This window comes from Natator depressus, chromosome 4 (assembly GCF_965152275.1).
Source record: "Natator depressus isolate rNatDep1 chromosome 4, rNatDep2.hap1, whole genome shotgun sequence".
NCBI classification, from domain to species: domain Eukaryota; kingdom Metazoa; phylum Chordata; order Testudines; family Cheloniidae; genus Natator; species Natator depressus.
In genome coordinates, this window is record NC_134237.1 from 38,737,925 (window position 1) to 38,752,158 (window position 14,234).

General features: G+C 41.5%; 1 protein-coding gene across 2 annotated transcripts in view; it reads right to left on the bottom strand.

Moving 5' to 3' along the window:
• The window catches only part of SEC24D (SEC24 homolog D, COPII coat complex component), a 93,842-nt gene that overhangs the window by 59,132 nt on the left and 20,476 nt on the right, over positions 1 to 14,234 (bottom strand). For both annotated transcript variants that reach the window (XM_074950797.1, XM_074950798.1), the window contains 4 exons: positions 13,644 to 13,919; positions 12,878 to 12,999; positions 7,157 to 7,268; positions 3,353 to 3,480 (listed from right to left, as the gene is read on the bottom strand). In XM_074950797.1, coding sequence (XP_074806898.1) covers positions 3,353 to 3,480; positions 7,157 to 7,268; positions 12,878 to 12,999; positions 13,644 to 13,919 — 638 coding nt within the window. The remainder of the gene's footprint in view (positions 1 to 3,352; positions 3,481 to 7,156; positions 7,269 to 12,877; positions 13,000 to 13,643; positions 13,920 to 14,234) is intronic.

The window sequence follows — 14,234 nt, forward strand, 5'->3', positions numbered from 1 at the left end:
TGCTCCTCAGCTTGTGCCAGCATTCCCTCAGCTCTTAGTTTAAATACTCCCTCAATATCTTATTTATTTTACAATGCCAGCAGTTAGCTTCTGTTTTGATTAAGGAATATCCCAAAAACCTCTGTATATGCTTTTCTTTCCCAAAAATACCCTCCAGTGCCTAATAAACTTAAATTCCTCTTCTCAACCATGCACTGAGACTCTGCAGTTCCTTCTGCTAAGCTGGACCTGCATGTGGGACCAGAAGCATTTCAGAGAAAGCTATCACTGAGACCCTGGACCCAACGCTTCTACCTCATAGTCTACATTTAGCTTCCAAGATCTCTCCCCTACATCTCCATATGCCATTGGCCAAGTAAAGTGAGCCCTACACCTGAGGGCATTTCTGTTTGTCTGTATGGAACATGATAATTTTTGAACACCACTGTCAATCAATTACAAAATTTCAGGGAGTATTCCAGTCAATTGAAGGGAAATCCGAAAAGCTTAGTTTAGTTTAGAGGAAAATCAAGCTACCGATTGCTGGGTGCTGCAGACAGAGAAATCTCTCTGACACCCCTTGCTGCTGCCTATACCTATCTGAGCAACAGCTTAATTTGCTGCATGGGGAGACTGTGTAGCCAGGGATCTAACAGACATAAAAAAGCCTTACAGCATGGGGAGAAAGAAGCAGGGACCACTGATGGCCGGGGGGGAGGGGGGGAATTGTGTGTGCGGGGGGGAGAAAGTGGGGACCTGGAGGGAGCAGGGAAAGAGTGGGAGTGGAGAGAAGGTGAGGCAATGGTGATGAGGGAAGCAGAGACCCGAAGGAGAGGGACTGGAGAGCCGCAGGAGAAAGCAGGGACCATGAGGGAGGAAGATGAGCAGGGTGAGGAGCAGAGCCTGTTTATAAAGAACTCTGGGTTGATCATCTCAAGCTCTGCAAATACTGACTCTGGAAAAAGAAGGGTCCACGGGTGTGTGGCTGGACAGGTTAACAAGTACCTGGAGGGTAAAGGACAAAGCAGCTCTGAGTTCAGGGGCTGAGGAGTGTCTGTAACTCCTCCCCACATCATCTCCATGTCCACTCCCCACAACCACCACCAAAATGCTGCGTCGAGAGGAATCTCTCTGGTGCCCCCTGTGTCTGTCTATACCTCACAGGCAGCATACAGTATGAAGCTGCTGCTTTCTCTCATAGGGCGTACCAACTGGTCTACTGAAGAAGCGAAGTGTGCAACTCTCTAGTTGGTACCAACATGTACCTCAAAAGTAGGGGATCTTTCTCCAGCCAGCTACAGGCTCCACACCTATGACCCCCGGACAAAATTCAGCCCTGAAGCAAGCATACACAATTCTATCAACCTCAGACTTGAATTTGTTTACAGGATGAATTTATCCATGTTTTCATTTATTCCCCAATGCTTAGGTACAGTTTAGAGTAACTGAAATGGTGCCAGAAAAGCAAAGGTGAAGGAGTACTTTATATACAACTTCCGTTCAGCTGGATTGCCTAGTAACATGGCTTACTCCACAATGCAAGCAATAACTCCAATAATGAAATCAGAATCCCTGCTCCAGATAACAGACTCCAGAAGGGAAGAGCAAGCACCACTGGATGCTATCACCACAGTCTGTACGGGCACATCAACTCACTCAGATATTGACACAAGACAAGGTTTTTCCTACATTTCCAGCAGTTTTATTCCTATAAACAAAAAACAATCCACAAACTCCTTTGTCAACAATGACCATTAAGAACGCAATTTGTAACAGGTGAATTTTATATCCTATTCTGAATTCATCCTGAAGTGTAAATGGTTCCCAAAGAACCACACAGGCCAATTAATAACAATTTATGTATTTACTATTTAAGCTGCACCCAGAGGACTATTAGGCAATTGAGTGAACCTATCCCTCGCTCATAGCCTTTAAAATGTTATTTATATCGGTGAGACTTGGTATACACAATATACATTCATCATGATGGACTCAGTGCAGATGATGTAGGTATTTTATAAAGTTCTTGCCATCATAATGAAAATTTATCTATCTAGATCTCCAGTATTAAAGGAAACCAAATGCCAACTGCGCCATTGACTTGGTAAACAAAATCAATTTTATAGTTCAACTGTCATTTGCAGCTCCTTTAACTGATCCAAGTCACACCAAAGAGTCTGCAAAAATAGCGTACAGGCGGGCATATTGTAGCCATGGTTCACCGAGTCCTAGTAAGACATTCTGTGCTATTTTGTGTGTTTTTTTTTAAAAAAAAACAAAATTAAATTTGTTGGTTGCTAGCATTGAGCGTTTTAGCAACTGCAGAAGAGAGGAGACATTACAGCTAATCAAATGAGACACTATGACCAGTAAAAACCAGAGTTTCCCTTCCCTTATCAAAAAGCCATCAAATGTCAAAGTGAGCTGCAACTTATTCAAAGATGGATTCTCACTTTGCACCTAATTCTCGTGAGCCCCATCTGCAGAATGCTGCTCGACTGCATTTATGGGAGCTCCTGTGAAGTACTCAGTATTCCGAAGGCATGGGTATTTTGTACCTGCCATCATTAATTCTAGTCAGAAAGTACTGGGTGAGAGACTTGAAATATTAGTGCACACACACTCTCACAGATATTTTAACTCTTTATAGTCTACCTTTGTCAAGTCAAAAGGCTACAAAGAAGCAAAAGATTTAAAACCATAGTTCACAAGGAGGAATCCCTTTTTTAAAGAAATATATGGCTTCAGTATTAGAAAACATCAGCAATTCTAAAACAAAAAATTGATATTGATATTGTTTAATATTTGTAAGGTTTTCTCCATATGAAAGAGCCTTTTTATTCACTGTGATCTTGACTTAAAAACAGAGCTACATATTTTAGCAGAAGCAGAAAAGGTGAGGAATTATCGGAGGGGACTCAGCACCGCCTACTAAGATTGCGCAACACTTCTAATGATAAGACTCTGTTTGTCAAACTTTACCAGCCAGGCTAGAATGTTTCATGCTGGGTGCCTACCTCATGCTAAATCCTTCTGGAAAATTTCAGCCAAAACAGTTGAACTGTTTCCAAGAATGAGGAAAAGAACTAAGGAGTCAGGAGCAACAGATCTGCTGTGGAGCTGGGTATGGGTACGTGGTAACCTATGACGCCTAACCTTGTAGTCCTGATGACACCAAACCCTGTCTACATTAGCATTTGCACTCTTGCTAACACCACTGGAGTTGCACCACTGCAAGAAATGTAGATTTTCTCCCTGAAATGCTGGGGTAAATACAAATACTTGACCACGAAAGAACTAGTCTGTCACATAAAATCATAATATGAGAAACCATGAAGTAGGTCTTTTGGATAGGTATTTATTGATCCCTTACCTCGTTTGGTGGAACAGCAGCAAAAGGCTTGATGATAGCAGCCAGTGGAATCTGAGCTTGTTTGGCCATATCTGAAGAGGATGGGAAGCAGTAGGCAGTACATCGAATATAACGAGGGCTGGCATTGCCTAAAAGAACATATTATGAAATAGGGTTATGTAGGGTGGATTGATTTAAATCAAAGCAATTTAAATCACTATTTTAAATCATGATTTAAATCAACAAGCAGGAAACCTTGATTTAAATAATGAATTTTAATTGTGTTCTGCATTTGCACTTTTCAGTTATTTTCTTAAAGAAAAGTTGATTTTCATTGCTTGGTAACAATTAGAACTTTTATTTTCACCTAAATATAATCTTTACATAATTTTGGTGCTTCTTTTTGCTAGCCAGGAGGATAAACTATCTATACACATTTATTTAAGAAATTACACAGCTTAACATTTTACTAGATGTTGATTAATATTTTACTTGCTATTAGTGTCAAAATAGCATTTTTTATTCAGTAAAGCTACCTTCAATGTGCTGCATATGTATGAAATTTTTTTTATCAAAACATGTTTTGCATTTAAAAATAATTTATTAAACAAAGGAAGTGTTCACTGTAGTTAGTGAATGGAACTGTTCCTAGTTACCATGTCCTTCAAGATTTTAGAACTAGTAGGTATCCCCCTCTGACACTTACCTTTTATTCATAGGTCAGAAGCAGAAAACAAGTTTTCCTGCTTTTTTCCAACTTCCAATTGATTTCTTAACTCTGAATAAACTAATCATGGAACTGAACTAGTGGAATACACTGAAATAAAGAAAATATTCTCCCTGCACCTGGAAAAAGAGGCTACTGCTGGGTTAGCACTTCAACAAACTCTAGTTCCAGGTGCTCAGCCAGTGACTTCCAGCAAGGGTTTGCCTTTCTTTAAAACTTGGCAAACGTGTTTCTTGAATTATTTTTAACTTAAATTTAAATGATTTTAACAGATAAGAAGTTTTGATCTTAACATAGGTTTCAATTTCAAATTTAATTTTAAATAGACTAATTTAAAAAAAAATAAACCTGTATTTAAATAAAAATTTTTAAAAATCCAATTTTTTTTATTTAAAAAAGTCACAGATTCTTATCCACACTGGGATTGTAAGAGAAAAAAAAAAGGACAGCAAAGCCAAAACAGTAACGCAAAGTGACAATTCAAATATAAACACTGAACATAAAATAAATACACTAGCAAAAGTTTCCTCCTCTTCCCATGTGAGCTTCTGCACCCTTTCCTCGCATGGGCTATCATCCCACTACACCTCTTCTTGATAGGTTTTCCTCAATGTTTCAGCGTACTAAAGCTATTTAAAGTTCATTGGGGCAGGAACTTTGTTTTCTTTCAGTACTTGTCAGTGTCTTCCACACATATGTTGCTGTATCATTAATAATTATTCCTGGCATGAATATGCTATTGATACTCTAGTAGAAAACCCTTTAGTGTGGAAATCATGGCTGGGATCTCAAAAGGAACCCCATGGAGCTGGGCTCCCAACTGCCAGTGAAAGTCAATGGGAGCTGGGCATCTCACTCTCAGACTCCTTCTAAAAGTTCAGCCTGAAACTGTACTACTCAGTTATTTGGAAGAGACTTCTTTGCTTAAAAGACATTCTCTCCCTTCCCTTCCCTCCCTGCCCTCCAAAAACCAGAAGAATATGTAGTTATACATTTTTCCCAACTAGACTTTATCCAAACACAGTTAAATGAAGGCGGAGCTAATGGCATCACAAATTTAATTTACATGAGGGAGAGTCTTGTATTGAGTTATAACATGCACAAATTCTGCCATCACGAAATGCGTGTGGAAGTTGAGATCGGCAAGCACTCTAGCTGGGGGACCGGCAGATTGCCAAGAAGGAAATGGATGGAGCTACACAAACAAGAGGAAAAACTGAACCCAGTGACTGAGCTTGTACTCTGACCATATAGTTTGAATCTCAGGAATAGAAATGACCAGTATACTACAAGTTAAACTTGGCAAGTGTCAATTTTTAACCTTATATTCCAGCATGGACTCAACAGTGCGTCTGCATGATTCCGTCAATCATTACTTTTCCTGCCCATCTCAAAGGCCAAAAATTTTTAAAACGGCAGCATGCGCACAGGGGAAGGTGAAGAGGATTCCTTCATTAATTAGAAAAAATCTTCATAGCTATTTCCACTATTTTATACAATTAAACTACTCAAATATTTTATTTCAAATGAGAAGAAGATTGACTAAAATGTCATTCATATTTCATAGTTGAGGCTTATTCTTGTAACTGAAATACGCTTATTATAAATCCCAACAGTTCTGGAAAAGGATACAGCGTATATTCCTTGACAACGTCCTTCAGCACATGGAAAGCCAGCCAGGTTACCCCTCATATGCAGTGCTTTTAGGGCAGGGGTTCTCAAACTGGGGGACGGGACCCCTCAGGGGATCGTGAGGGTATTACATGCGGGGTCACGAGCTGCCAGTTTCCACCCCAAGCCCCACTTTGCCTCCCGCATTTATAATGATATTAAATACATAAAAAAGTGGTTTTAATTTAAAAGGGAGGTCGCACTCAGAGGTTCCTATGTGAAAGGGGTCACCAGTACAAAAGTTTGAGAACGACTGTTTTAGGGCGTGCAACTCTTGCTACGAAGTGAAGTAATTCTGAACTGTGACACGAGTTTACGTGTGGATTGTAGGGCACAAGGTTGCTATTCTTCTCAGGCTTTTTTGATTATGTTATTAGGAAAAAGGGCTGTGCTCAGGTGACTCCTGTCAGATTAAAGGTTCTACTTGGAAGCCACGCTAGATGCTACGTTGTTTTGCTTTGAAGGAGCTGGCAGTACTAAGGGCCGGATCCTGAGAGGAGCGGAACACTCCCCTATTCTCACTGCCTCTACTGGAGGAGCTGCCAGTCGCGCAGCCTCTTCTAGAGCAGACAGCCCTCAAACAGCACAGCAACGCCCTGATTCTGGAAATGCTTCGGCATATGTATAATCTCAGTGAAGCCAAATATTAACAAAGCCAATGGGAGCATTCAGAATTTTAAACTAGGCATGTGCTTATGGTGTATACAAGGTTGAGGTCTAAAGATCTCAGTCAATTCTGGTACACAGAATATTTCCGTGCTACAAGTTTGCATTTGTCTCTCTCTCTCTCTCTCTGTTTTGTTCTACGCAATACTGCTATGGAAATACAGTAATGGTGACTGCATTGCTCTGAACTATTAACATTTCGTATGGTCATTTCTCTTCCATGCTACCTTAACGAATAGGGTGAAAAAGAACAATTAGCAATGTTTTACAGACACAACTGAGACAATGGAAATGAAGGAGAATTAAGGATACATGAATGGGTTTTGCCTTTTATTTATGGCACAAGCATCTAATTAGTAAATATCTTTTCAAAAGTGCTGAGCAATCACATATCCCATTGAAATTAATGAGAGGTTCAGGAGCTTTTGGCATTTTTGAAAGTCATTCCACCACCTCTGTCTAGGTGCCTAATTATCATAGAACATCAGGGTTGGAAGGGACTTCAGGAGGTCATCTAGTCCAACCCCCTGCTCAAAGCAGGACCAATCCCAAATTTTTGCCCCAGATCCCTAAATGGCCCCCTCAAGGACTGAACTCACAATCCTGGGTTTAGCAGGCCAATGCTCAAACCACTGAACTATCCCTCCCCACATGGATTTGGGAGCATAATTTGAAGTAACCAAATTTGAAAATTTCAGTCAATAATTGTTTAACTTCATTTCAACTAGGAAAAAACCCAAAGTGATCACACAAATAGTTACCTTGATCTTGGATCACACAATCTGTGGTGACTAGAGGAGGAACTTGGCCTCTGATGTTTGTAGCATAGATTTGACCTCCTCTGGAAGCCTTATCATTTTCAATTACTTGAATCTGATGAATCAGAAATAAAGAGAAAAACATGAAATAGGGGAGACTATGGATTTCCTCAATTTCATAGAGAGTTTACAGGTAAACGCCCACCCCAGGCAACCCTATTAGCATTCATTATCTCTATAGATGTGCATAGTAGAAAAGGAGTATATTGTAGCATGTATTGTCCAAAGAGGATCAAAACAATAATATACATATATCTATGCCCATAACTGTTTCATGCCCCTTCTTAGTTCCTATTTGCCTAGGGTTGAACTTTGTCATAGTACACCTGGATAATGGGCAAACCAAGAAGGTCAGACAGTCAATCTGTCTCAATGCTCGATTCCCTCTTCTGCAAGAAAACTCACAAGAATGGACTAATGGGGAAGCAATCTCAGCAAAGTTCTCCATTGAAAGGAGAGACTTCTCCCTGAGTAACAAACGTTAGAAGAGCCAAGCTGGCAGGTCTTCTAAAGCCAGCAGCTGCCTCCAGGAGGCAAATTGTCAAGCTGGGTGAAATTTTAATCTGCCCCTGGGGTAGACACAGAAATGAATAGCCACCTGAGGCCAAAATTAGCATGACAAGTTGCTTCTTCAGCCCCACCTAAAATACAGAAGTGGAAATGATTTAACTAAAGGGGTTCTGTTGAACAGATTTAGCTAAACTGGTGAGCTGTTTGTGGACAGTTTTACATTTGTTTAAGCCTGTTTTATAGCAGTTTAGCTTGCACCTGAAATTTAACTGCGGTTGGGAGACTCATGAAGTCTCTGTCAGACAGCAGAGATAGAGCCCAATACATCAGGATAGAGCCCACTGACTGTTGTTCAAAAGATATTCCCAATACACTGGGAAAAATCTTGGGGGCAAGTACCATTTTGAACTTTTCCCAACATAACTGACACTGTCCCTTTAAATGGCTACAACATTTCTGTATTGCATTTTAGCTTGCTTGACTTCCTCTCTACTCTTCATATTGTGTACCGATTGCTAGCTGCTTGCACAAAGGCAAAACCAATTATTTACTCCAAAAAAGTCCATTGGCTGAAGGAAGTGAACCTTTTTCAGACTAAGCTCTGTAGAAAACGCATGTAAACGGTAATCTGAAGAGTTAACTGACAGAAATATATCATCATTCTTGGAACTAGCTGTTGACAAAGTACAGATGCTGCATTTCATAGATGTTGTTAGAGCTCAGATGAATCTTTAACATTTGTAGAAAAATCTAATCAACATTGGCTATACATAAAAAAGCATTTAGCTGGCAACACTATTGTAATTTTATCATATAAACATAACTAACACACACATGGAGATATTTATTCCTGATTGTCAATTAGCTCTTTGCCCTTTACAGTCACTGACCCAGATCCCTTTTCTTTTAAACATGTTGTTCTGATCCTTACTGTGCTGCTAAAACAAACCATTTAACAACCTTTTTTTAACACTGCTGTCACTGTCAAGTTTGTTTATTCTCCTAACTGAAACAAGACATCAGATTATCCCAGGGATATTTTTTAGATAGAATTCAACACGTTATACTGCCTTATGGGAAATGGTGAGATGACTTAGCTGGGGATTGGTCCTGCTTTGAGCAGGGGGTTGGACTAGATGACCTCCTGAGGTCCCTTCCAACCCTGATATTCTATGATTCTATGACTTACCTATTAAAGGCAATGTCTACATTTGCAAGTCATAAAAACACATTTTTTAAATAATAGTTTGCCACACTTAGTTACATCTGAAGTGAGCAACTGAGAGCCTTTTCCCTCAAGGTTCCTTCTCTCCAGTGTCAACTGTTATATACCATTTTCATCCATGCCTAAAGACCACGCAAATGGAGTCTGAACTGATCAAGGAAGTGGTCTTAGCCTCCTGCCCCAGCAGCTATACACTGCTTCATGGAGTATTAACAATATATTTCTTTAATGTAAATTCTTCCTTACACATGGTGGAAAACACACGAGATTCCACAAATGCATAGTCAATAGAGCGGCTCATAGGCACGGACTTCCCCTCTGCCCCATGGGTGCTCGTCCCCCCTGCCCGCACGACCCTCGCCCAGCCCCAATTGCACCCCCTTCCCCCAAGTTAATGTACTCAATGCTTTTTTTGCCTCTGTTTTCACTAACAAGGTCAGCTCCCAGACTGCTGCGCTGGGCATCACAGAATGGGGAAGAGATGGCCAGCCCTCTGTGGAGATAGAGGTGGTTAGGGACTATTTAGAAAAGCTGGACGTGCACAAGTCCATGGGGCCGGACGAGTTACATCCGAGAGTGCTGAAGGAATTGGCGGCTGTGATTGCAGAGCCCTTGGCCATTATCTTTGAAAACTCGTGGCGAACGGGGGAAGTCCCGGATGACTGGAAAAAGGCTAATGTAGTGCCAATCTTTAAAAAAGGGAAGAAGGAGGATCCTGGGAACTACAGGCCAGTCAGCCTCACCTCAGTCCCTGGAAAAATCATGGAGCAGGTCCTCAAAGAATCAATCCTGAAGCACTTACATGAGAGGAAAGTGATCAGGAACAGTCAGCATGGATTCACCAAGGGAAGGTCATGCCTGACTAATCTAATCGCCTTTTATGATGAGATTACTGGTTCTGTGGATGAAGGGAAAGCAGTGGATGTATTGTTTCTTGACTTTAGCAAAGCTTTTGACACTGTTTTTCACAGTATTCTTGTCAGCAAGTTAAGGAAGTATGGGCTAGATGAATGCACTATAAGGTGGGTAGAAAGCTGGCTAGATTGTCGGGCTCAACGGGTAGTGATAAATGGCTCCATGTCTAGTTGGCAGCCGGTGTCAAGTGGAGTGCCCCAGGGGTCGGTCCTGGGGCCGGTTTTGTTCAATATCTTCATAAATGATCTGGAGGATGGTGTGGATTGCACTCTCAGCAAATTTGCAGATGATACTAAACTGGGAGGAGTGGTAGATACGCTGGAGGGGAGGGATAGGATACAGAAGGACCTAGACAAATTGGAGGATTGGGCCAAAAGAAATCTGATGAGGTTCAATAAGGATAAGTGCAGGGTCCTGCACTTAGGATGGAAGAATCCAATGCACCGCTACAGACTAGGGACCGAATGGCTAGGCAGCAGTTCTGCGGAAAAGGACCTAGGGGTGACAGTGGACGAGAAGCTGGATATGAGTCAACAGTGTGCCCTTGTTGCCAAGAAGGCCAATGGCATTTTGGGATGTATAAGTAGGGGCATAGCGAGCAGATCGAGGGACGTGATCGTTCCCCTCTATTCGACACTGGTGAGGCCTCATCTGGAGTACTGTGTCCAGTTTTGGGCCCCACACTACAAGAAGGATGTGGATAAATTGGAGAGAGTCCAGCGAAGGGCAACAAAAATGATTAGGGGTCTAGAGCACATGACTTATGAGGAGAGGCTGAGGGAGCTGGGATTGTTTAGTCTGCAGAAGAGAAGAATGAGGGGGGATTTGATAGCTGCTTTCAACTACCTGAAAGGGGGTTCCAAAGAGGATGGCTCTAGACTGTTCTCAATGGTAGCAGATGACAGAACGAGGAGTAATGGTCTCAAGTTGCAATGGGGGAGGTTTAGATTGGATATTAGGAAAAACTTTTTCACTAAGAGGGTGGTGAAACACTGGAATGCGTTACCTAGGGAGGTGGTAGAATCTCCTTCCTTAGAGGTTTTTAAGGTCAGGCTTGACAAAGCCCTGGCTGGGATGATTTAACTGGGAATTGGTCCTGCTTCGAGCAGGGGGTTGGACTAGATGACCTTCTGGGGTCCCTTCCAACCCTGATATTCTATGATTCTATGATTCTAAGTTCCCACCCCTACCCCCCTCTTTACGACCTCCTCCCCTGAGTGTGCTGTGTCCCCACTCCTCCCTCTCCCCCCTGGAAAGTCCTAAGCGCTGCCAAACAGCTGTTAGACGGCGGGCGGAAAGTGCTGGGATGGGGAGGAGCGGGGACGTGGTGCGCTCGGGGGAGAAGCAGGCGAGGAGGGGGTAAAGGGCTGGGGGAACTTGCTGCAGCCCTGAAGCACCCACGGAGTCGGCGCCTATGGTGCAGCTGTCTATCCACTTGTGGTTTTGGGTCGGGTTTTCACATGTACCTAAAGCCCAGATCTTCAAAGGTATTTAGGCTCCTAACTTCCTAACTAGAGCTAAGCATCTAAATCCTTGAGAATCTGGGTAAGAGTAACTTCTGAGCACAAGTCCCATTGATCGTCAAGCAGGACTTGTGTTCCTAACTGACTTAGGTGTTTTTGAAATCACACCCTTTAACATTTTTGAGCTAACAGATATATGCATTTAAGTCCAAGACAAAATATTACAAATATTTCAGTGAGCTGGAGCCCCAATTAAACACAAGGGTACACTCTATCACCTAACAGGGCATCCTCGGCAAAGGCTCCTCAGCTTTGGAACTTGTTTTCCCACCCTGCAATTCCCCCTCCTCTGGTCCAATATTGTCCTCAGTTTGTTGGCTTGCCCAAGCAAAGAGAGACTAGGACAACTCTGGCAGTAGAATATAAAAGATGAGAAATGCATTCAGTTGCTGGCTTATGAGTTACGTTAATGATAAGGCAGAGGGGAGCTCCTGAAGTAGTTCATTTGCATGACTGTATTATTAAGACGTAGCAAAGAATAGATCCTCCTTTTTTATGGAAGGACAGTAAAAACTGTAAGTACGTAATACCTAAAATTGGGAAACTTATAGTCCAATTAGCTGTGCAAGGTTAGACTCCACAGGGCTGTTGTCAGTAACAGTGGATAGTTAAGGAGGTCTTTGAACATAAAGCATTTCTAGAAGAGTGTGAAATCTTATTAGCAATTAGTGGCTGAGTAAATAATTTATTGTAACAGGGGAGATGACCAGCCAAGAGATTAAATACAGTTCAAAACATTTTGTACGTTTGCCATAACGTGTAAGGCCTGATTCTGATCTCACTCCAACCCGTGTAAACGAAGAGTAACTCCACTGCCTTCAGCAGCGTAAAAGAAAGCGAGGGGGGGAAAAATCAGGCACACAGTAGAAAAGTTTTCCCAAAAGCCATTTTAATTCATCAGTAGACTAGGCCTGTACATCCTACTGCTTCACTGTCCATCATTTACAGATCCCCAGCGATGCTTTGGGTGATTTTTTCAACCCTCTGGTCATTTAGTTCAAATGATAATATTTCAGATACAGTTAAAGTTTTAGATCTTCCTGTAGTAACAGGAGATGGTGGTTTATTTGAAGCATTTGTGAGTAGTAATTGTGTGTATGGATCCCTGGGAACAGATCAGGTGTTGCTGAAGGGAACCATACTGTAATACTACAGAGGAGAATTCACATTAAAAAAAGCAATGAATTAGCAGGGTAGAAAGTCTACACTAATTTTCTAACAAGATTCATGGACATTTTCCAGAAATGGCACTAAAGCTACATGCTGCTGCCAATTCATGTAAAAGTGACAACATAACCCCTCTAAGTACAGCATACCACATAATTAAAGAATTATGTTATATTATGAACATATTCTATGAGCCATGTGGCACAGCACATTTTAGAACTCTAAAAAACCCAACAACATAAAAACACAAAGTTAGCTTTGATATTTCTTTGTAACGTTCTAATATGAAAGCATTCACTTTTAACTAAATACTATATTACTTACGGGGCTTGGGATGGAGTCAGGATCAAGCTTCCTCTGCTGTGGACCAGCAAGCTGTCCTGGACCCCCAGGAAAGGCACCAGGATAAGAGAGCTGAGAGCCTGCCATCTGAGGGCCATAGTTGGCTGCAGAATTACAAAAGCCCGTTCATCAAATTTAAAGCATTTAAACTCCGTCATGAAGCTCTTACATTGTTCCATCCAATGTCTGGGCATTTTATCTTGCCATACAAATGCTAATGAAATAAAACACAGTGTATTTCCCACTTCCTGCAAAATATGCTTTCTTTGTGGGAGGGGATGGAGAGGGGGAAAGAGAAAATCTCCCTGAAGTAGTATTTATGAATAATTTAAAACAAAAACAAAACAAGAAAAACACTTTTCAGCTCAGTTTCTCCCCTCCCCAAAAAAGGGAGAGAGAGTAGTTTTATAATATGATATAGCCACATTTTACAACAGGCCTTAGTCTGACTTCTATTTTTGTAGACACAGTTTTACAAGTGCAAGTAAAAGCTCCTGCACTTTTATACCCATGATTCATTGTTTGAAGGATAAGCCTAAAATTAGGCATGACATGCCCAGGTACCAAAGTTCCTCCTGCATGTGGCTGCTGTGGTGTAGTCAGCAGTGCCTCCAAGGACTGATTAAGTCCTACGTGTCAAAAGTGAAACTGCCCCTTTAGTTTCAGCTTTACTCATGAGATGACAGCAGTTCTATCGCACAATATTTAATGCATGTTTTTAAATAAGAAACCAAACATCCATATTTACCATGCTGTGGATGATACCCAGGCACTGGAGGTTGTCCTGGAAGTTGCTGCAAGTTGGCATTTGGGGGTACAGATCCTGGGATCCCATCCTGCATGGCCATTGGAGGCAGTGAGGGTGGAGTACAAACGCCATTCAGGTTATTTGCTGGTGCCGGAGGAATCTGAGATCCAGGTGGCAAGGCCATTTGCTGCTGTGTTGGTGGTGGTGGTGGACATGGACCTTGAAAAGATGTTGGAATCCCAGAAGGCATGAGAGAACTCTGAGAAGCACCAGGACCTGTGCAAGAACATTCCTGTTATATATCAAATTATCTGAAAATGTTAACATACTAACAATCATTTAGTTGCTAATATATATTCAGCCTATGTAAGAATACTGTAATTTAAACTGACAGTGCCTCTAAAGTCATATTTGTAATAAACCTTATTAATAACATGTCACAGCTTAAGTTTTCTAAAGTGCCTAGTAATTTTGGGTGCCCAACTTGTCACCATGAGGTCTGATTTTCACAAAATGTTAAGTACAAACCCTCTGAAAAGTCATGCCCTTAAGGTGTCTTGATCTGGGGACTAGTTACTTTTAAAAGTTTAG